Source organism: Falco rusticolus, chromosome 19 (assembly GCF_015220075.1).
Source record: "Falco rusticolus isolate bFalRus1 chromosome 19, bFalRus1.pri, whole genome shotgun sequence".
NCBI lineage: Eukaryota > Metazoa > Chordata > Aves > Falconiformes > Falconidae > Falco > Falco rusticolus.
Window position 1 is genome coordinate 2588384 of NC_051205.1, and position 23306 is coordinate 2611689.

General features: G+C 55.8%; 1 protein-coding gene across 1 annotated transcript; it reads right to left on the reverse strand.

The window, feature by feature from the left end:
- Window positions 1-7087: 7087 nt before the first annotated feature.
- Window positions 7088-20623, reverse strand: MEX3A (mex-3 RNA binding family member A). Its single transcript, XM_037370983.1, has 2 exons — window positions 20090-20623; window positions 7088-8293 (listed from the first exon to the last, which is right to left on the reverse strand). The coding sequence occupies exons 1-2, from the start codon at window positions 20559-20561 to the stop codon at window positions 7188-7190; spliced, it is 1578 nt and encodes a 525-aa protein (XP_037226880.1). The 5' UTR covers window positions 20562-20623; the 3' UTR covers window positions 7088-7187.
- Between the last annotated feature and the right edge of the window lie 2683 nt (window positions 20624-23306).

Below are 23306 nucleotides of genomic sequence, written 5' to 3' on the forward strand. Positions count from 1 at the left end.
GAAGCAGTTTTAGGCAGGGCTCCACGAAACCCCACTGCGACGCCAAGCCACGGCGACCCGCTGTGCCGGCTCCCTGGGATGGGACGGGGCTCGTCGTCACCGGGAGGAAGGCTGAGGAGGGGGGTAACACCAGCTTTGCTTTGAGAGCCCCCACGCTCCTGCCCCCCCCCCCCCCCCCCAAGAAACCCCGGCCAGAGCAAACCATCATCACCCAGCGCCTGCCCTGGGTGCTGGGTGGGAGCTGGACCCCCCTGGAGCAGCCCATGGGAGTCAGGACCACCAGGGACCCCCATGGAGTCCATGGGAGCCAGACCCCCAGGGAGCCCATAGGAGCTGGACCCCCGGGCAGCCCATGGGAGCCGGGACCATCAGGGACCCCATGGGAGCCAGGACCCCCAGGGAAGCCCATGGGAGCCGGGACCACCAGGGAAGCCCATGGGAGCCAGGACCCCCAGGGAAGCCCATGGGAGCCAGGACCCCCAGGGACCCCATGGGAGCCAGGACCCCCAGGGAAGCCCAGGGGAGCCGGGACCACCAGGGACCCCATGGGAGCCAGGACCCCCAGGGAAGCCCATGGGAGCCAGGACCCCCGGGGAAGCCCATGGGAGCCAGGACCCCCAGGGAGCCCACAGATGCGAGGGATGCGCTGAAGCCCGGCGCTGGGTGATGCTGCTGACAGACCCCCGAGTCCCCACCCGGGGGGTCTCCGCAGCCAGGGCCTGACCCCACAGAGCCGTTTCAGCGTGCTCAGCCCGCGACCCCCTTGCAAAGGGATTGTCAAGACAGAGCAACCACAGGACGGGGGCTTCAAAATGACCACACGGGCTTTGATTCATAGTGGTTTTGTTTTTTTTCTCTTCTACTTCTCTGGTTTTTAATTACCTTTTTTCTTTTTTTTTCTTTTTTTTAAATACATCCAACTGTGTTAATTTCTTATTTCTGGAAAGGGCTATCTGCACCATAACTATCACCTTTTACATACACACACGCACACACAAAAAAGGAAACATATATTAAAAACACTTTTTAAGCAATACTCTGGATACAAATGTATTTTTTAACCTACATATATTCTAAACCTTCTAAACTTTTAAGGATCACTTTATCATAAAATAAAATATCCTTTTTTCTTATAATAAATTACCTAATAAAAAGTATTTTTATTAGCCCAGTTCCTTGCTACATTTACATGTAATAAATGCATTTATTAAAATAGAATATTAAATTATAAAGAAATGTTCTAATTTTAAAATCTTAAGTCTTTTTTTCCCTCCTCTCTCTCTCTTTAAAAAACACCAGTAAATGCATCAAAATAAACCCTTCAAATACCAAATAAACAGGTTGGAGCATTTTGATTTAAGAGGTTCACAATATTAACAGTCTGAGCCTTTGTATGGATGGAGATTATTTTTTTTTAAGAAAGAAAGAAAAGAGAAAAAAATAATAGATATCCCTCCAGCTGAAAAATACTTTTGCAAATGGGAGCTAGGACAAGATATTTTTATAGTATCTCCTCATTAAATATAAATCCAATTTTGGTTCTTTTTTTTTTTCTTTTGTTATGTATTATAATACATACTATTCTCTATATAATTTATGTCGATGAGGATGACATCACAGCATGATATTACTTTATCCCTCCGTTTCCCTTTGTTAGGTTTTGTCACCCTCTCCCCCGCATCGTCCCTTCTCCAGGAGTCCCTGTCCCCGTCGCAGCAGCTCGCAAGCACCGGCCGAAGATGCGGCAGGTTTCGGGGGACGTGGCAGAGCAGCGCAGGCAGCACCCCAAAACTCCCCTGCTCAGCACCCCGCCGCCACCCATCCGCGCCCTGGCCAGGACCGGGGAGCCCCCGCTCCCACAGCTCTGCCTGGGAGGTCACCATCACAAGGAAAGGTCGCAGGATGAGTCCCAAATTCAGCGAAGCACCGCAGCCCCCCACTTTCTTGGTTTTAGCAAGTGCCGAAGCCGGCTGAGGTTTGGCAAAGCACGTCTGTACATCCCGGCGGCGCACCCGGCACCCAATCGGTCCCGGTTTTGGCCAGGTCTGCTCCATTCCCCCACGGGTTGCTGCTGCGCGGCCCCAGAAGCCCCCTGCTAACAGCTCAGCACCTTCCAATGCGGCTCTGCTCCGAGACCCCTGGGTTTTTGGGGACCTGCCCTCCACCCCACTGCTTGTGCCCTCGACGGCCGTGCCACCCGCCTCGCAAAGCGCCCGGATACAGCTCAGCCCTGTGGCAGGATGAGTGCCTGGGGGGGAGGCACAACACACTGCCACCCGGGCATGGCAAGTCACAGGCGGGTCCTCAGCCGGCTGCCCACCCTGGCCTCACCGTCCCCACGGCAGATGAAAACCCTCGGGGGAACAACCCGCTCCCCTGCCTGGCCAGCAGCACCCAGGGGATACCAGCAGCACCCAGGGGATACCAGCAGCACCCCTCGGCACTGGGCCACCCGCGAGGTGTGGAGGATCCATCCATCCCAGGATGGAGCATCCTGAGGACCAGGCTCCCTGCGAGGCTTTTTGCTGCTCCTTAAACCAGAGGAAGGGAGAACTGGGTGGCTCGGCAAGACCCGGCACCGCGTGCCTCCCCCTCCCCGGGCGCAAGCAGGGTGCCCCCACCTCAATTCAGCACCCCGAAAGGATTTATCCCACGGAGTCCTGGGTGGGATGCTCAGGGCAGGTGATGCCAGCCAGGTTTAGCCTGGCTTGCTGCAAGGTGGGTCACCAAAGGCATCCCTGCAGGGGGGGAGGGGAGGAGGAAAGCACACCCGTTGCACGGGGGGGGACTCCCCCCCCAGCTCAGAGCTGGCTGAGAAGGGCAGGGGTGCAGGGAGGAGGGGTCTCTCTATAGTTAACGTTATTGCTGGTGAATTAGACCAACAAGCCATTTTTAGTCACCTATCAAGGAAGATACAAGTCAGAGCAAATAGTTAAGGTCATGGGCATTTTTCTCGTTTTTTGTTTTTATTTTTTTTTTTTTAAGATTTTTATATATATACATATATTTAAAAAGAGAGAAAAAAAAAAAAAAAAAAAGTTACGCAAATTTGTTGTTTTAAGCCCCGCAACCGGGCTCCCCTAGGATGCTAAAACAGGCAGGGCCCGGGACTGCCGCTCTCTGGGTGCCCCCGACGGCCTGGGGGGTGGCGGGGGCCGCAGCTCCCCCACACTGCCCGAGCCCCCCCCGTGCAGCCCCCTTCTCGGGCCAGAGGTAGCTCTCGGTGCGTTTACAGCGCCTGTTTTTCTTTCTTCCAAAGTTGCTACATCAAAATATGGAGGGGGGGTGGGTTACGGGGGAAAGCAGGGGAAAAGGAGAACTCAAAATAAAACAGGGGCTGAAATACTTCTATTCATTTTAAACTAGAACTGCTACATCAAGCTTTCTTTTAATATATATGTATATGTATATATATATGTGTATATATATATATATAAAGGTTATTGGAACTGAAGATTTTATTAAAGGCCAACTTGGAGACTTGAGTAGGAACCTCATCTGCAGAGGGGGGCACGGGCAGCCCCCCCCTCCGGTTCCGATCAGCAAGCATGGACGTTTGTTTGGGTCATTATTCCTTTTTTTTTCTGGGTTTTTTTTTTGTTTTGTTTTTTTTTTTTTTTTTAAATCAGTGTGGGTTTTTTTAAACTTATTTTTATAAAAAAAGAAAGGTTGTTCTTTTTTTCTCTAACATTTTTTTCAGCATGCAGGAGGCTTTTACATCGTTTTTCGCTTGTTAAGGTAAGGGAGGAGATAAAAGGAGCGGAGAAGAGCCCCCCTTACCTTCCCCCCCTCCCCACTCCCTAGGGTCAGTGCTAGAATAAGGTCCCCCCCCCCCTAGGTCCCCTCCCCCCCCGACACGGGTGTCTCCTTCCCCCCCCCCCCCCCGCCCCCGCTCCCCCCCACCTCTTCACAACCTGGCCATCAAATAAAGACATTGATCAAAAACTTGCTCACATTACCACGAACAGACTCCACTCAGCCAAGAACGACTAGTCACCCAACTAACACAGCGGCCCCGGGGGACGCGGCCAGGGAAGCATTTGCCATTTTGCAGTTTCCAGCTAAATCCCCTCCGTTTTACCAACACCAACATTTCCGAACGCCCCTTCGAAGGGTGTTTGGATCCCCCCCTGCCCGTCCCGCAACCCCCCCCCCTCCCCTCCCTCCCAGCTCTTGCCCCGACCACTCTCTCGACATCAGCGGGAGAATTTTGCACAATGAACGGGTAAAACAGAACCCTGGGGGGGAAGGGGGGACACAAGGAGGTGGTGGTGTGTGTGGGGAGGGGAGAGGTTACCGCTCAGGGAACAGGATCGTTCCCCCTCTCCCTTCCCCTTCTTTTACTGGGACCAAGCTGAAGCCAGATTTTGGACGAGAACTGGGCCAGTTTTAGAAAGGAGGTGGCCAGAGCTGGCCAAGGCTCGCGAGCCTTTGCCAAAGGCCACGCTTCCACGGCGGGGAAGAGGGGGGAAGATGGCTTTCACATCCGTGCCCTGGGACAGCAGCGGGGCGCAGAGGCTTTGGGAGCTCGGCTGGCCAGCACCCCCAGCCCTCCGTCACCCCATGGCTCCCCCACACAGCACCCACACCGGCGGGTCCAAATGACGGCGCCTTCCCCCGGGAAGCGCTCGCATCCCGACCCGGTCCCGGTGCACACCAGAGCCGGGAGAACCAAGCGGCCGGAGATTTCTTAAAGCTTTGGGGAGGAGGCGAGTACAAATTCGACCTGACAGTGTCCCTTTAGCACAGCATTAATTATTTTTTCTTTTTCTTTTTTTTTTCTTTTAAAACTTTTTTCCAAAACATCAGCATCCACTACAGAGCCTAGGAACGTCGTCCACCCCTCCATCTACGTCTTGCCCCTACGTAGTATTTTACCGTTGATGCAAAATGGTTGGAGGCACATCATTTCACGCCCCTCCACCCGATATCTGAAGATCAGAAAATGGATCTTTATCGACGCAGAGCACCGGAGCAGCCTGTCCCGAGAGTGGCCGGCTCAGCCTCTCCTCCGGTGACCGAGGATGGCTCAAGCGGACCATACCGGGATGGAGGCAGCAACCGGGAGCAAGCAGCAGCAAACCGAGCAGAAGAGGGGATGTTCCCAGGAACATTATTACGATGAAAATAAAGTCTCCTGTAACTGAAGGGAAAAAAAAAAAATCTCAGGCGATTTTTTTTTCCTTTTTTTTTTTTTGTTTTTTTTTTTTTTTGTGTGTGTTTTTTTTTTTTTGTTGCTGTAGAACTGTCTCTGCCAAGTTGTGAAACTTGTTGGTTCAGTTCTAAATCAGGGTCCAGGATCTGTGAGCAGAAGTCGAGGGGTAGGAAACGGGGAAGCGGTGGTGGTGGGAGAAAAATTATATATATATAATTTTATATACACATATATATATATAGAGGTGCTTGATGAGTCAAGCGCCCATATATATATATACACATATATTCATAGATAGGTATACTGGTACTTGATAGGTTAATCCAACACACATCTTTACCATCACAGCATTTTGGCATCCAGAGACTGGTTGAACAAACCTGATGATGTTAAGACGCTGGCTTGCATCTCGTGTGCATTGGCACAGAAGCCAGATATTCGAAGCCCATCCTCTCCCACTACCCAATGGTTTAAAAAGTATCTCACTTAACAAAACCAGGAGTCTTGAAATGATTAAAGGATGTTCAACAAGGCAATATTTTTTTTTGTTTTGTTTCGTTCTGAAAAAAATATAATATATAAAAGTGGCCAACCTCAGGAAGATCCAGGTAAAGGACAGCTGAAGAGGTTTTGGTCCATAAAGAAATACTTTTTCTTCTTTTTTTTTTTTTTTTTTCCCCCCACTCGGTTTTGGGTAACAAAAGTTTTGGTCCAGTTTAAAAACGACGACAACAAAATTATATATATAAACTCGGGGTTTTTTGTTTGTTTTTTTTTTTTGCTTTCTGTTGGGATGCATGTTGGTTTCGTATGGGCTCATCGCCTGTATTGCATGATCGTCTTTCTTAGGTTTTGGTGCGATATATATATTTTTTAAGAAAAGAAAAGCACAATGTTAGGTGTGTGCGTGTGTGTGTGTGCGCATGCGTGTTGTGTGTAGCTGCAGCTGGCATCGCTTGGAAAAAAAAGGATGAAGAGTGAACTACGGAAACACGGAAGTCGATACACTCCCCCCATGGATGGGAACTCAGGACTGCTTTTGAAATACCCTGTTAGTGACTCCTGATTCGTCTGATGAACAAATCCCTGCTCGGATAAGGAAAAAAGAACAAAGTTCCAGACTCCACGGTGGCTCAGAATAATAAAATAAATGTTAATCGCCCAGTGTGACTCCAATAGGTTCTTCCAAACCTTCTTCAGTTTCACCGGCGTCATTTTTATTTCTTCATCTTCTTTTTGTGATTTTCTTTTTTTTGTGGGTTTTTTTTGTTTGGTTTTTTTTAGAAAAAAAGGAAAACAATAAAAGTTCTTTAGCTGCTGTGGTTTTTTTTTTTTTTTTTTGTTTAAATCTTTGAGGTAATACAGTTGTGCCCTCGTTCTAACAGGTTCCCAGAGGTCGATGGTTCCTTTTTCGCTTTTCTAAATCCCCGTCATCCGTTTTCCTTTCTTTCTATTTGTTTCTTTCTGAGCTCCCAGTTGGGCTGCCATCCCTGGGGGGGAGGAGAGTAGGGGCTTCAGACCAAGGTGAAGATTGAACGTGGCTGGAGAAGAAAGGCTGCCAGGGCCCTCCCCGCGTCCCTGCTCCCTTCCCCGTCCGATCAAGATGGCCCGGCTTGGTCAATGCAGAGAAGTCCCAATCTCACCACCAAAAAAACTGAACTAAACCGCTTTGCTTGCGAGATCCGAGTGTGCGTTCAGAGTACTTGCTTTAAAAAAGACATTGCAGGCTGGAGCATCGTTCACCCTTCAAAATTTCTGGCTTTGCTATTCATTTTAATTTTATTATTCACTTCTTTTTTTTAAAAAATAACATACATTGCTTGTAAAATAATTTCTTTTTTTTTCTTCTTCTTCTTCTTTAAATTAATTTATTCTTTCATTCATTTGTTTGTTCTTCAGATGTCATTATTATTATTATTATTATCATTATCATTATTATTATTATTATTATCATCATTTTTTTCTTTCCTGGACCCCCCCCCACGCTCCCTTCCTACCCCCACCCCCCCACCCCAATGCCCTGCTCGTCTCTTTAGGAAAATATTCTAATGGCCTGAGTGGCTGCAGCGTGGCAAACCGGGCACTCTGGATCAGTCCTCTCACAGATCCTCACGGCACACTCCATGCAGAAGAGGTTGTGGCCGCACGGCACCAGCGCCGCCGTAACTTCGCTTTCGAAACACACCATGCACTCGCGGCTGCTGGAGACAGACGTCCGGGCAGCGGTCGTCGTCCCCAGCTTGGAAAACCCTTGGAGCGGTTCCCCCTGCGACCGCCTGGGGAGACCGGAGAGATTGGGCTCTTGGATGGAGGAGGACGGGGAGCGATGTGAATTTGGGTGGATGGTGCCGGTACTGCTGGACCGCTGCTGCTTTGAGAAGAGCACCGAGACGGGGTTGGTGTTCTCCTGCCCAGCCCACATCGGGGCACCCGACTCCGGCACCCCGTAATACAGATCTTGCTTGTTCACGCCATAGTTGGGGAAGAGGTAACCGTAATTGAAGTCGTTTTGGTCGTTCAGCCGGGGAGTCTCGTAGACGGGGTCAACGGAGCAGTCGCCGATGCACCCCAGGCTGTTCTGCCGAAAGGTGGAGAGGGGCTTGCAGCCCGGCGCCGGCGTATGAACCCGCCAGGCCTCCGAGTAGCGGTTCTCCATGCCGGAATCAGGGCTGCTGGAGAGAAAATCGTTCTCGTTGTTGTACTCCAGGATCTTGCCCGTCCTCACTGCAATGTGGGTCTCAATCTCCTCCCGGGCGCGCTCCACGTTACCCGGTGCGCCGGTGATTTCAAAGACGGGGTCCCGGTCCCGGCTGGGCGTGATGATGTAGGTGTTGGTCTGCTGCTGGATCCGTTTGATGGTGGCTCCTTTGGGGCCCACCACCAAGCCCACCACGCGGTAGGGCACACGCACCCGGATGGTGACTTGCCCCGGCAAGGTCGGAGCGCTGCCAAAAGTGGTGCCGGCCTTGTTGCGGGAGGCCCGGATCATGGAGAAGTGCTCAGCAGCAGAGATGATCTCCCGCCGGGCCATGGCCACGTCCTCCCGCCGTCCCGTCACCATGAAGACCGGCTCCTCGCCCCGCACCGGAGTCTTGATGTAGGTGTTGGTCTTTGCCCGCAGGGCTTTGATCTTGCAGCCTTGGGGAAGAGAGAGAAAACAAAGCAGGGAGGTTAGAGAGGCTGTCCCGCCACCCTCCTCTCGCCTCAGGAGACCGCTGAGCCGCCATGTTTTCACCAGGCCCTGCACCACACAGCAGCCACTGCCTGGGGACCGGCCATGAGGGAAAGGCTTTTTACCCCCTAACCCTGCCAGGAGAAACGCCTGAGGAAGGCTCCCCTCTCTCCATCCTCACAGAGTTGCTCCCTCAGGGGCTCCCCACTCCCTCATCCTCAGGCAGGTGTCGCCATTTTGTGTGCTGCCCCCCACTACAAGATCCCCCTCAGCTGCCTCCCCTCGGCCATCAGCAGCCCCTCAGCAATCCCCCATCGCAGATCCCCCTCTCACACACACCCAGGCACCAGGGAGCCGGGGATGGGGGGGATTCCAGACCTCCCTGTGAGGAAGCCTGTCCCCGCTGAGGCCCAGGCGCCATGCTGCCCCTCAGAGAAGATGGCCGCCCTCCCGCCAGAGCAGCTCCCAGGGTGGGAAGGATTTGGCCAACACTGAGGCGGCAAGAGAGACAAGATGATGGGAGAAAGCAGGGGGATGCCGAGCCCACGGCCAGGCATGGCCAATGCGGAGCCCCTTCACCCCCCTGCTCCAGCTCACAGGGAGCACGAGGGAGAGACAACTGCCGTAACTCAGGGGAGCAGAGCCCTACAACTGCCATAACTGAGGGGAGCAGAGCCCTACAACTGCCGTAACTCAGGGGAGCAGAGCCCTACAACTGCCATAACTGAGGGGAGCAGAGCCCTACAACTGCCGTAACTCAGGGGAGCAGAGCCCTACAACTGCCATAACTGAGGGGAGCAGAGCCCTACAACTGCCGTAAATCAAGGCAGCAGAGCCCTCCATGGAGACTTCTGTCCTACTGCAGAGCTTTTGGGGTGAATCCGCCATGATCCGGGTCACTTTTGCGGGGCCAAGTTTCAGGGGGGGATGCAGCAGAGGGTCAGCCATGTGGGCTCCCCACTGCAGATACGGCGGGACCCCAAATGTCGGTGGAAGGCCGGGGGGTAGCAGGCTGCTGGTATTTGCTCGGGGGTCAAACCCACAAGCCATCGGGCAGGGATTCCTTCCCGTGTTTGCAGAGCCCTGGCACGGGCTGCGTGCGGACCCCAGGCCCGGCAGCGGCTCCCGGCGAGGGGAGGCCACCAGCCAAGGGCTGCGTTTTGCCTTGGACCCTCCACCCGGTACATAAAATACCAATGGCCGCAGCCCCCCCCCCCCCCCCGCCCCCAGCAAGCCAAGCGCTCGGCCCCTTCCCTCGGAGCACTCGCCATGCCAGTGCCTTCGTGTACCAGTACCCACCTCGTGGAGCCCACTGAGCCAAGTCCCCTGCTCCTCACAGCTCAAAAACCATCTTTCTGCTTTTCCAAAAAAGGCAAGAGACTTTTCAGTGTGTTTTGGCTTCCAAATTGCTTTTTTGGAAGGCTTTAGAGCCAGCTGTGTGACTCCAGGTTCCTAGATGACACTAGGATGCCATCAAGCAACTAAATATTTTTACAGATGTGGCACAGGTTTCCAAACGACTTCTGGAAACCCTCCCTGCTGCTGTCCCTCTAACCTCTCTCTCCAAAAGCCTTACTCGGTGCCTGAAGGCATTTTCAAAGCCTGGCACCAAGCTCCCGTGCAGACCAGGGCTTCCTCTGTGGGGAGGTTTGCTCTAAGCTCAGATCTCGAAGAAGAAACTGGAAAAAAAAAAAAAAAAAAAAAAAAAAAGATTCTCCAGGGCACCGCATTTCTGCTAGTGCAGGTGGAGTAAAGCGAGCGTTTTGCCGTGGTTTCCCAAGGATTCAGGTGTCTGACTCGGGGGCTCACGGAACAAGAGGATCAGGATATGGGATTGAAACCCCTGTGAGATCCCCCACCTTCTTTCCCCAGAAGAAGCCTGTCTCCTGTCCTCTCCTCCGACCATCTGACACCAGCAAGTGTTCCTCAAGGTACTACACTGACATCATACTTTAACACAAGATGATGGGCAAACGATGCTTTTGCAACCAAGAAGTTAAGATTCCTCAGCTCGTGGCCTGGAACGTTATTATTTATACAGTTCCTAATAGATAACAACATCTCTCCCAGCTGGGAGTTCAGGGCTGCCACTCAGTGCTGCCACGTATCTGGAGCTCGTCTCATGAGACACAAGACTTGTGACATTGGGGTATTTACGGGAACGTAACGATCCCACCACCACGTATCATTAGCAAGAATCGAACCCCACACCTTTAGCGATAAAAATGGGAGCCTTGTGCCACTACAGCTGACAAGAATAATTCCCCGCGCTCGCAGCGGTGGCAGGCGCCGCACACGGTACAACCAATAGTTACAGCTGCACAAAGCATGCTCAGCCTGACAGGTCACACTCGCATCTCGCAACATCGCATGGGCACCGGGGTGCAGCCTCATCAAGCTGCAGGAGACTGCGCGAACACAAAAACTCACGGCGTAGCTTCGAAACCCCACCGCCTGTCAGAGGGTCTTGGCATGGGTGTAGGACACGTGCCGGTAAATCCTGACTTCGCTGTCGGCTCCCAATGTGACTTTTAACTCCTCAGAGCTACTACTTCATCTCTCTGAGCCTCAGTCCCCCATTTGTAGAATGGGAAGAATAGCTGTCTTCTGCCTTGTGCTACTGCAAAACTTCCTACAACGCTTAACGTTGCGATGCTGCTGCATCAAACCCATCTCTAAGCCATCAATTTCACGTTCCTGGGGAATGGAAATGCTAGATCTGACCCGGAGAAGGAGCTGGGCAAATCCCCAAAATCCAAACAAAATCCACTCCCTGCCAAGTCCAACGTAGCTCACATGTTACTACTCCCCGCTGAGTTTGCACCCTGAAGTATATTTGCAATGCTTTGTTTAGTATAAAGTTTCTGAGCGGTTGATGCGGACCGATGGTCATCGACAGCGTTGCATTATTAGTACTTGGGAAACTCACAGAAGATGACTTTACGGTGCTGGGCACGACACAACCGTAGAATAAATCAACACAGCCGGAATCGCAGGATAAAGGTTCATCCCAAGGAGCCCGTGGAGGGCGGGATAAAGCGATAAGGGGTCACCTACGCCCTCCTACAGCCCCAGGGCAAGGTCGGCTCTCCCTGCCCCATCCCTGGCAGACATTTCCCTGCCCTGCTCCTATGCCGCTTGCTCCAAAGATGGAGATTCCATCTTAGGAAGATTAACCGAGATGCCACCATTTCCCCTGGGATATCACCGGAGCATCGCATGGAAAGAAAGGGGGTGTCAGTGGCAAGCATCTGCGCTGCAATGACCCCCGCGCATCACCCCAGACCGAAGTAACATTTGCTGAATTCCTCGGTGACCCATGTTCTGCCTCCCAGGAGCACCGGGCTCGCTCTCGTTTGCAAAAGGACCTCAGGTAGGCATTTGTCAGGGCTGGGCTTGGGTTCGGCATTTTTCTAAGCCACGGGACAATGACTGCATGGCTGGGGGGGGCGGGGGGGAGAGGGATCTGAGCCCAGCACGACAGGAAACAATTGGGGAGGCAACACAGAGGGTCAGGCGAGCAGAGCAGTGACAAAGGACGGGGGCTCCGTGCTGGGGACAGATGGAAGGAAACGGTGGTGGCAAGGAATACACATGAATGAGGGCAAACGTAAGCGAGTTACACGAGCTGGAGAGGGTGGGAGGGAGTTAGGGATGGGGGAAAGGTGATGGAAATCGAGGGAGAGGCACGCTGTGATCCCTCTGAGGGAGGGGAGGGGGGGATTAAGGGTGTGGAGGCAAAGGAGAGACCCCCCCAAAATGGCAAAAGGGAGCCGGGCAAGGAGAGAGCATGGCGAGAGGGGGAGGGAGGATCTAGAAACGGACAAAAGGACGCATGGTGCAGTCGATGGTGTGAGAAGCAGGGGGAGGAGGAGGGAGGGTCTCCGTGCAGGCCTGCAGACAGGAAAGCCAGCTTTGCAGAGACAGACAGATGGGGGATCCTGTGCTTAAAAACTGGAGAAAATAACCCTACAGGAAATTAGACCAACTCCATCAAGACCAGCAGCCCAGCAGGTTCAGTGGCCCAGATCTCTAGCAGCTCGAAACTGGTGCAGACAACAGGCCAAGCCATCAGCGATACAGAGCCGGGTAACTCCAACTTCCGAGAGAGCTGCACCCATCTACATCAGCTAAGATCAGGCTGGGCTTAAATCTGATTTACCCACTCAGTGCCAAGGCTCCCAGCCCATCTCACCCACAACCCTGACTTTACTTCGCACAATTAAACAGGGGCTGAGCCTCCTCCGACATTGCTCCAAAGCCAGATCAGGATGTGGGCCCTTTGCATCCTGGCCGGATGAGTAGCACAGTCCTATGTGCTTTTTTCAAATGAAATCTGTCCCGTACATTTTATTTTCAATGAAAGGTTTTCTTCGTGCATAACCGAAATTTGAAGACAACATGCAACAAACCACGTTACTCAGTGGATTATTAAAAGGGGAGAGAACTGCTTAGTAGGTGGTGTTAAAAATGTAAAACTAAAAGGAGAGAAGAACCTGCAGAAACTATAATAATATACAACTTTGCTGTGGCGTTCCACTCTTTAAGGCAGTGTGCAGACATCAGCTAATTGATCCCTGGCAGACTCCTGCCAGTTAAGATTTTTATCCTGAGAGCGAATTGAGCCCTTTCTTGTTGTGTTTCCACTACCTAGCTTCTATTACTCTGTTTTTTTCCCAATAACGCAGATCCCAAAGCGTTTTGCAAAGGAGGCTTGTACGATTATTTCCTCCCCCCACCCCTTTTTAACTTCGGTTAACTGATTGCCAATTGACTCAAAGTAAATGTGTTTGCAAATTACCCTAGTAAGCCACAAATGTTAACACACAGAAACAAACCCTTGAGGACTGTCGAGCCTCCTGCACCCTGACCAGTTATCTAACTGGAATTAATCCACAGAGCAGCTCACTCTGGCTAAAAACAAATAAATAAATCGAGTCTAGACATTGCCAAACGGGTGACAGCTCGGGAGGGGGGGTGTGGGAGGGTGTGGAATCAGGGGGAGATTTGGATGCACAGCCACATGCTCTCTGCTTACCCCTGCATCAGGGGTAAACAAATCTATCAAAACTCCCAGAGAAGGATGCAAGAGCTTGGTCCACCCTTCCAGCTATGGCAGTTGCTCACGAGGGCGTCAAGGGTGTAGGATGCATCCGACCCAACCGCCGTTTGCTTTGCACGAACACATCCCAAATCTTTTCGCACTCAGAGTGGCGTAAACCCAAGGTGCTGCCATGGGACCTCGCTGCGGTTTGCACCGAGGCTTCCGTCCATGCCCTGGCAGAAAGAAAAGGCCGGAGCAGGGTACAGGATGGATGTGCGCTAGATGTGCCCACTGCACCACGCACGGTGAAAATGCCAGCAGGACGGTGCAATGCAAAACGAGCCATGCCTATGGAGCAGTTCCGTCAGATATTTGACTTTGGTGGAAATTCAGAGTTAAACCTGCTGGCAACCTTTTCCTTGCTGCTGCTAGAAGGCCAAATCCTGCACAGGGGCATACTGCTACTGATGTAGTTCTAGAGGGTCTTTATCTGGCACAAACTGGCGCACCCCCAGCATGTACCAGTTTATGCCCAGAAGTGTGGGCTTCACCTGAAAGCATGAGAGGTGCCGTACCAGCTTACAGCAAACAGCTAAGGATCCAGCACCAAGGTGCAGGGTGGGGTTTGTGTGGGGTTTTTTTGTGTTATTTAAAAAAATAAACACACCACACAAATCACTCCAGGTCCTTAAATTGCTTGTTTTCATCAGATACAAAATCACCTCTACAGACAAAAGATTTTTAGCCCTCTTCACATATATACTAAGGCACCTTTACACTGCACTGGTATAAATTACACCTGTAAATACCCTACTTAGGATATTTTGACATTGCCGGTGTGGTGTAAGAGAGCCTAAGGGCAAATTAGAACTTGGTCTTTTTTCTGTTATAGTCATAAAATTAAAAAGAGGACCATAAAATAAACAACCCTCAAATATCTCTGGTAAGGTGGGGCATTCTTTTCCCATTTAAGATGAAAGCCATGTTAAAAGACAAGCACACAAAGAACATCACAAATAAACCCTCCTGAATATCTGTGGGGTAAGATTTTGCTGCATTGAAAATCTGATGAAAGTGGTGTCAAAAAAACACAAATGCACACAAAAGGACCACAAGCAAACAACTAAATCCCTTTGCATTGAGGTTTTATTGTACTGATGATGCAAGTTGTGTTTACAAGAAGGGGCGAAAAAAAAAGACACACCACACCACCACGCCATGAAAATAAGCAACCACCTCACATCAGTGCAGTAATTTAAAGCTTTTTCACGTAGCGATGGAAGTTGTTTATGATTAAAAAAAAAAAGGGGTGGTGGGGGTGGTGGTTTTTTTTTAAAAAAAAAACCAAAACAAAAAACAAAAAAGAAAAAGCAACGCGACCCAAAAGCAACAACCCAGATGCCACAGACAATCGCTGCCTTGTTGTGCGGTGGAGGAAAGTTGGGAACTCGGGCTGGAAGCCCCCGGCCCCGAGCAGCCGCTCTCCGCCAGCAATGCATCACATCGGGGTGGGTGTGACCGCGGCCCCCTGCATGGCACAATCCTGCCGCGGCCCCGCCACACACGCTCAGCGCTGGACGGCGCGCAGGGGAAAGCGGGGCAAAGCGAGCTGGTGGGGGGACGGAGGGACGCAGGAGGAGGGGGCCGCCAGACAAAGGCAGCAACGGGGGGCGAGGGCCCCCACCCAACGCCAGCACGCTTTCCCACTGCCCTAGATTCCGGCCGGCTGCGCTGCGGCGCGGTTCACTCGGTCAGCGCGGCATCCAGCAGCCGGCTCCGATGCGCGGAGCGTGCGTGTCTCCCTAGAAAATTCCCTTTGTCTCTCTCCCAGACCCATTTTCTCCTCCCACCTCTAGTTCAAACCGCACAAAGTCGATCCCGTTCGGCACTTTTCCCTGGTGTAAATTCAGATGGATTCTCATTAACACTTTATAACAATCTGACACCGACTGCAATTTCTCTTTCCCTTGAAGGCCCATCTCGAGCAGCGTGAGTAGGTCGGTTTTCAGGTCCCGCCGGACCCGGTGGCTTTAGCTCCAAGATTTACGCGAAGCAAGCGAGACAACAGGATCTGACCCCCTTGCTGCTTCTCGGATGCTGTACATCCACCTCCACATGGTGGGTGGGGGAGCTGCAATCATCAGACTTCCTCAATGAAAAAGGCTTCCTTGGACTATTTTTAAATGCTGAAAGCATTAGAGCATGTTTGGAGCTACACAAAGAGCCCCATCACCTGGGGTTAGCGGGGCCTCTTGTTATTTGACTTCACCTTGCCAAGAAAGAGCAATTTATGTTAAGCTCCTCTCTCACATCATCTCATTCCTGTTGACAACAGGCTAGTTAGAGCAGGCTGGGCGATGCTTCATCAAAGGGTGGCTCTGGGTACAGGTGACAATGGATGCTACTATTGATGGTGCGAGCAAAAATGCCCTTACAGGGAAGGTACCTGCTGGGAGCGGGCGGCTTGCGCTGCTCTTCTGCAGGCAGCAGGAAGCCAAACTGACCCACCACCTTCTCCCTGTGCCAGACACACAAAGAACCGCCACCGTGCCTCCCTAACCACGAGATCTAGCCTTAAACATGCCCCGCTTGAGAGTCCAGCGGCCCCTGCCCTGGCTCTGCTGACGGCAGCCCAGTTTGTCAGTGGGAGTGGGTTTAAAAGTCACATACACATCTCCATCAGGCTGGTCTACACCTGCCTCGGGTGACTTCTAGGGAAGAACCTGGACATCTCGGTGACTGAGGATTTCTGCCCCTTTCTAAGTCGACAGCCCAAACAGCCAAATTATGAGACCTTCAGACACTCTCCACTCTTCCCAGCATCTCGCCCTCCTCAACCCACGCCCTTGAGCTGCAAGAACCTTCTCCTGTGCAACTCCCTTGGTGCCCCACCATCTCCTCAAAACCCACCTGCAAACCGCTTCAGTGCTTTGTCTTTACACCCTGGCAAATTCACCTGCGTAGCCCCGGGAACACGCGCAGCCCCGCAAAGGGTGCCACGGGGAAGATGCCCACAGTAAGAACCGGCAGGCGAAACGCAAGAGCCACCAAGCGCCCCAAACCGACTCCAGACCCTGGGAGCACCGTGTGTGCCGCGGCACACGCCAGGAGCTTCAGCCATCCGAGCCGAGCGCGGCTGGAGTTCACACTCATTGCCACATGCCGAGGGATGGGGGGAACAATCTGCAGGAGCCACGATGCAGACAGAGCCACCCCTGCTCCTCACCCTAGCAGCAACAGGAGGGCACGCGTGAAGGTCATGGCTCCACTTCCAGGCAGCGAAGGGAAGTCATTGCCAACCATGGCCAGGGGCAGAACGGAAGAGGTCATAAACGTCAGCCAAAGGGATTGTTATGACTTTATCCCCTCATCCTTCCTTTTCCAGTTTCCTTCAATTGGCAAAGCGGTCCTTGGCACATTCCACCAGCCACCCAGCTCTCCACCGCAGACCCTGGGGCATCACGGTGGAGGAGCCGCTCTCGGCACCCGCACGGCCGATTCCTGCAGCGTCCCACGATTTCAGCAACCCACGATCTCATGCCGGTGACCCACTACCCCATCCCACCCAGCCAGCGGTCACGCCGCTGAAGAAGCGCTGCTCAAATTCAGCACACAAACCAGTACCAGCCCAAACTCCGTCGAGTTTTCCAGCACGCCACTGGCTCCATGAGGGCACGTTATCCCGCGAAAGGCAAGGAGCCACCGAGCACAGGTTTTGCTCCTGCAGCATCCCTCCTTCGAAGCGGAGCCACCCCCTCCGCCACAATTACACCTCTTCACAAATCACACATACAAACATTCCAATAAAAATATATGGGGCTTGAGCCGTATTTATACTCAAGTGTCTTTACACCCTTCCAGCGGGGTAAAGGACAATCTGGTGGCAGGTGGAAATGCCGTTGCCAGATGCACATAAGAGGGCCCCCGTGCCCAGATCCAGGCCTCTCCCATACATACATCTGTCAGGAAGGTACACTTTCAAAGGCAGTAGATCCTATTTTAAAATAATCTGAAGGAACAGCGTGGTGCCTCAGATCAGAAAATACAAAGTTAACGAACAAGCTCAACCCTGTTTACTAATTAAAGCCCTGAAATAATTTTTATTTCACCGTTACCTTCCCCCCTCCTCTCTCTTCTCCAAGATGTTCATCACCCTATTCACAAGAACCTACCAAACACTCATTTCCTTCGAAAACCACCAGCCCCAGGAGCAGCATTACCAAAGGGGTGACACTCTGCGGTTTGTGGCATCCCCCCAGGATTCCTGGGTGGGCATCCATGAGAGCACAGGATCGGGCCCCCCAGGGGTGTCCTGCGCCCAGCACCATCTGAGAGCAGACCCCTGTAATCCAGCCGATTGCAAACATGACCGAGGAGACATTCCTGTAGGCCTTTAAAAATAAAAAGTGTGAGCCACAGTCTCTGCCGGAGTAAAGAGCTGTGGCTGCGGCGACCCTGCTGAAGGAATCTCGGTTTCTGCCAGCACAGGATCCGACCCAGCCGCCTCGAGAAAGGGGCACAGCTTACACCGCCTGCCCCACGAACTGATGGAGCGCTGCCGAGGCCGCTCGCCGGGGCTCTGCTCCACTGACATTTCCCAGTTTCCCAGCTGTGGGAAAGCCCTTACACACAAGCGCACTCACACACACACACACTAAAAATGGTGGAAAAAAATCCAGGTCTCCACGTTCTTCTCCATCACTCCGGCCACCACCAGGCATGCGGCTGCGTACCGAAGGCAGCGAAACACACCCCCTTCTCGGGAGTTTGGGGCAGCAGGGAGATCCAGGGAGAAAATACCCCAGGCACCTCCCGCATCCCCTCGATTCCGCCTGCCGAATCCTTTCTCTTTTCTAACTTTATGAAACAAAGGGGGCCTGATTCTCCACGGCCTTGCACCCGCCGGCGCAGAGTTGGTGCAAAGCCCCACCATTTCTGGCCACGCTCGGCTCGCGGCAGTGTAAAAGCACAACCAGGAGGATCAGGCCCCGGTGGGATCTCCTCGGCCGGACCTCCAGCCCCCGGCGCCAGGGCCACGATCCCAGCGTGACGGTGGGGAGCAAGGGGGGGAAGCCGGGGCAGGAGGCGTTCCCTGCGCTGCAGACACCCCGAGTTTCAGGGGAGGACGGCACCACACTCCATCCCAGCATGGGGAACAGCCTCGGGCTTGGCTGGTGGCAGGGTGCTGAGCCACCCCAGGCCCCATTGTTCCCCTAACACGTTCCAGCAGATGATGTACAGCCATCAGCCATCGGGATCCCTCTCCCCACGGCTTCCCCTCGCCCACCCCAACCTCCGCACAGCCCCTCCTGGGACCACCGGCCCCAGGGAGCCACTCCCCCCCCCATGTCAAACTGCAAACCCCCTGCTCGGGGCGATTTCAATTCCCAACCCAAGAGGAAGCATCTGGATTTGGAGCCGCAGTCTCTGCCCGTCACACTTCCAGAGCGTCAAGTTACTTGCTTAGAGAAAGAAAAAAAAAAAAAAAAAAAAAAAGAAAAAAAAAAAATCCCACTTAGCCACACTATTATTTTTTTCTTCTTTTTTCCTCCCCCTCCCCCCCCCCCCCGTAAGAGACACAAAACTTCTCTCGCCAGCCCCACGGTTCAACCCTGCCACAGCTCCCGCAATGCCAAGGAGGGGGGGTCGGCAGAGCTGCCCCCCCCGCAGCGCACCTCGCCCCCACACGCACACTCGGGAGCCCGGAGCGGAGGGGGGTGGGCGAGGGGTGACTTAAGAGTGGGTGTGGTGTGTGTGTATATATATATATATATATATAATTATTTTTTTTAAAGCCCTCCTCCATTCCACCTCGCTCCGAACAGAGCCGTCAGGAGAACAAAAGCATCACTGTGGCGGCGCGCGGGGCCGGGCGCGCGCGTGGGGGCCCACGCGGGACACCCGGGTCCCCGCTCCGGGAGGTGGAAGGGGGGTGGGTGGGGGTGCAGAGAGAAATGGGGGGGGGGGGGGGGCCGCCGCTCACACGCTTTGCAGAAGGAGTTTAACTTGCCCGGATCGGAGCCGGGCTAGGCCCGGTACAACCACACCCCCTCGCTCCGAGCCCAACAAAGGGGATTTTTTTTCCGACCCCCCGACCGGTGCACGGGGGTCGGGCTCAGCCCGGCTCTCGGCTTTCCTCCCCCCGCTTTATTTTTATCTTTTGAAAAATTATTTTTATTTATTTATATTAAAAAAAAAAAAAAGGAGGAGGGCGGAGAGCGCGGCTCAGGAACAGCTCTCTCGCATAAACCGGAGAAACCACGGGCTCGGGGGCTCCGGTGCAGACAGCCGGTCAAACCCACGCAGGCATTCCTATAGATTCCATAGAGACACCCCCCCCCCCCAAAAAAAACCAACAAAAAACACCCCCCGCCCCCAAACAGCAAAGCAGCGACCCCGGGAGTCCCGCGGAGGACGGGGCGGGGGACACACACACCCACCCGGGCCGCCCCCTCCGCTTTGTCCCCGGTAGGGCTGCGGCGACCGGGGCGCGGGTGCCCGCCCGGCCCCGAACAATGGGAGGGAGGGGGCGGCGAGGGAAGTTGGCGGGGCGGTCGCCAGCCCTCCCGGCCGCGGGGATGCCACGGGCGGCGGGGGGGAAGTTTCCCGTGGAGGGGAGCCCGGCCGGGCCGGGCGATGGATGGAGGGGGGACGGACGGACGGGACACCCCGGGCGCGGGGAACGGGGCGGGGGGGGTCCCCGCACCCCGGCGCTCACCTTGCCGGCCCACGATCTCGGCCACGTGCTCGGAGCTGGGCACCGGGACGCACTCGGTGGTGTTGGAGCTGCTCTTGAGCCGCAGCTCGGCCTCCTTGTACAAGGCGCACAACTTGGGCTCCGCCGCCCCGGCGCTGGGCGCCGACGAGCCCTTCGGGGCCGGTGGAGGCGGCGGCGGCGGCGGCGGCGGCGGTTGCTGCTGCGGCGGCGGCGGCGGCGGCGGGGGCTGCTGCGGCGGCGGCGGCGGCGGGTTATTGTTGTTGTTGTTGCTGTCCTCCACCAGCACCACGGCGGAGGAGGAGGAGGAGGAGGAAGGCTCGCCTAGCCCCAGCAGGCAGAGCTGGTCCAGGGCGAGCTGCAGCGCCCGGTCATCCTCCAGCAGCGCTCTGTCTTTGCCGCTCCCACCGAAACAGCCTAAATCGCCGAAACCCCCGTTCCTTTCCATTATCCCTGGTACTACCAGGCTAGGCATGGCTAACAAAGACTTGAGAGGGGGTTGGGTGGTGGTGGTTGGTTGGGGAGGGGGGGGTGTGAGAGCGAGAGGAGGGGAGTGGGGGGGGGGGGGGGGGGGGACACAAAGAGCTCGGGAGGGAGAAGGGAAAAAAAAAAAGGCAGAGGGAGAGAAACAGACAGAGAAAAGGACCCTCCGCCCACCTCCCCTCCGCCTGGCCAAGCCCCTTTCTCTCTGTAACCCGAGCTCCCTCGCCCAGGCACTTCCAGCCCGCCGGGGTCCCCCCGCCGCCGCCCCCGCCCCCGGCTCCCAGCCCCCGGCTCGCAGCCGCCGCCGGGTGTGCGGAGGCCGCCGGGGCGGCGCGGAGCCCCGCGGGGGGAAACTCTTTGTTTGAAGGCGGCTGGGCGCAGCGGGAGCGGCCCCGGCCCGCGGCCTGCTGGGGGATGTAGTCCCGGCACCGGGGGGCCGTGCCGGGGGCGCTGTGCCCCGGGCGGGGGTCCCGCTGTGCCCCGGGGGGGGGGGCGCCGGGGGGACCCGGGGGGGCACGGGGGGGGGGAGCTGCGTGGGGCCCCGGTGTGACACGGGCTGGGGGGGCAGTGGGGGGACCCGGTGTGGCATGGGCTGGGGGGCTGCGTGGGGACCCGGTGTGACACGGGCTGGGGGGGCAGTGGGGGGACCCGGTGTGGCATGGGCTGGGGGGCTGCGTGGGGACCCAGTGTGACACGGGCTGGGGGTCTGCGTGGGGCCCCGGTGTGACACGGGCTGGGGGCTGCCGTGGGGCCCCGGTGTGACACGGGCTGGGGGCTGCCGTGGGGACCCGGTGTGACACGGGCTGGGGGCTGCGTGGGGCCCCGGTGTGACACGGGCTGGGGGCTGCCGTGGGGACCTGGTGTGACACGGGTTGGGGGGGCGGTGGGGAGACCCGGTGTGGCACGGGCTGGGGGCTGTGTGGGGACACGGTGTGACATGGGCTGGGGGGCTGCGTGGGGCCCCAGTATGACACGGGCTGGGGGGCTGCCGTGGGGACCCGGTGTGACACGGGTTGGGGGGGCGGTGGGGGGACCCGGTGTGGCAAGGGGGGGGTGACCCGCTGTGCCCCGGGGAAGGGATGCACTGTGGGGACCCGGTGTGGCACGGGCGGGGGGGCTGCGTGGGGACCTGGTGTGGCACGAGGGGGGGGGGGCTGCGTGGGGACCCGGTGTGGCATGGGGTGGAGGGGGGTGGGGGGCTCCAGTGTGCCACGAGTGGAGGGGCAGTGGGGGGGCTCCAGTGTGTCTGTCACGCCTGGAGGGGTGGAGGGGATCCAGTGTGTTCACGGTTGGAGGGGTGCTGGGGGGATCCAGTGTGTCTGTAACGGGTGGAGAGGCAGCGGGGAGATCCAGTGTGTCACAGGTGGAGGGGACTGCGTGGGGACCCAGTGTGTCATAGGGGGAGGGGGAGGGGGGGGTGATCCAGCGTGTCGTGGGTGGAGGGGTGACGGGGGGACCCAGTGCGTTACACGTGGAGGGGCTGTGTGGGGATCCAGTCTGTCACGGGCAGAGGGGCAGCTGGTGGGCCCGGTGTGTCATGTGTGGAGGGGCTGCATGGGGACCTGCTGTGACATGGGTGACATGGGTGTGACATGGGTGACGTGGGTGGAGGAAGCAGTGTGAGGACCCAGTGTGTGATGGGGGGGGGGGGGCTGCATGAGGACCCACCATGCATTGAGTGGAGGAGGCTGTGTGGGGACCCGCTGTGACATGGAGGGGTCATGGGGGGAGGGGAGGGGGCCTCGTGGGGACCCACTGTGACATGGAGGGGTCATGGGGAGAGGGGAGGGGGCCTCGTGGGGACCCGCTGTGACATGGAGGGGTGATGGGTGGAGAGGAGGGGGCTGTGTCGGGACCCGCTGTGACATGGAGGGGTCATGGGGGGAGGGGAGGGGGCCCCGTGGGGACCCGCTGTGACATGGAGGGGTCATGGGCAGAGGGGAGGGGGCTTCGTGGGGACCCACTGTGACATGAAGGGGTGATGGGTGGAGGGGAGGGGGCTGTGTGGGGACCCGCTGTGACATGGAGGGGTCATGGGGGGAGGGGGCTGTGTGGGGACTCATTGATGTGCATCCCATCCCCGAGGGTCTGTGTGGGTGCTGCCCACCCGTGAGGGCTACTGTGGAGGGGTGAAGGGTTGGGGGCCTGGAGACCTGGTGGGACGGTGGGGACCCTCGGGAGAAGCGGTGGCCAGGCAGGGACACCCCAGGGGGTGACCGGTGGGGGCAGGGGCACCGGGACAGATCCTGGAGGGATAAGCCCACCGGCTCCATCCTCATGCCAAGGGGGACACCAGCCTTCGAAGAGGTGCTGCCCCCCCCCCAACACGGGGCCATCGCTCTTGTGATGGGAAGACCCCCAACCCAAAATGCAACCGGTTGAGGGCTCAAACCACGTGTCCAGTGTGGGAAGAGAGGAAAAGGGGGGATCCCCCGGCCCCCCAAGGCCTGGCGCCGGCTGCAAGTACAGGAGCGGCGAGGTTTGGGGGGGGGGGGGGGGGAAGCTGCTGGGGCTTAGGCTCCCCCTCCCAGTAAAGCCCCCTCTGCAAACTGGGGATGCTGGGGGAGAGCGGTGGGATGCCCCGCGTGGCTTTTCTCATTGAAATGAGAGGCGGTTGAGTGCCGAGGGGAACATTGAAAATCGCTTTTTTTTTTTTGGAAATAGCTTTTCCAGCTCCCCGCCAGCCGGGCTGGGCTGGGCGCGTGCGAGGTGCCCCTCGCTCCCCTCTTCCCCTTCC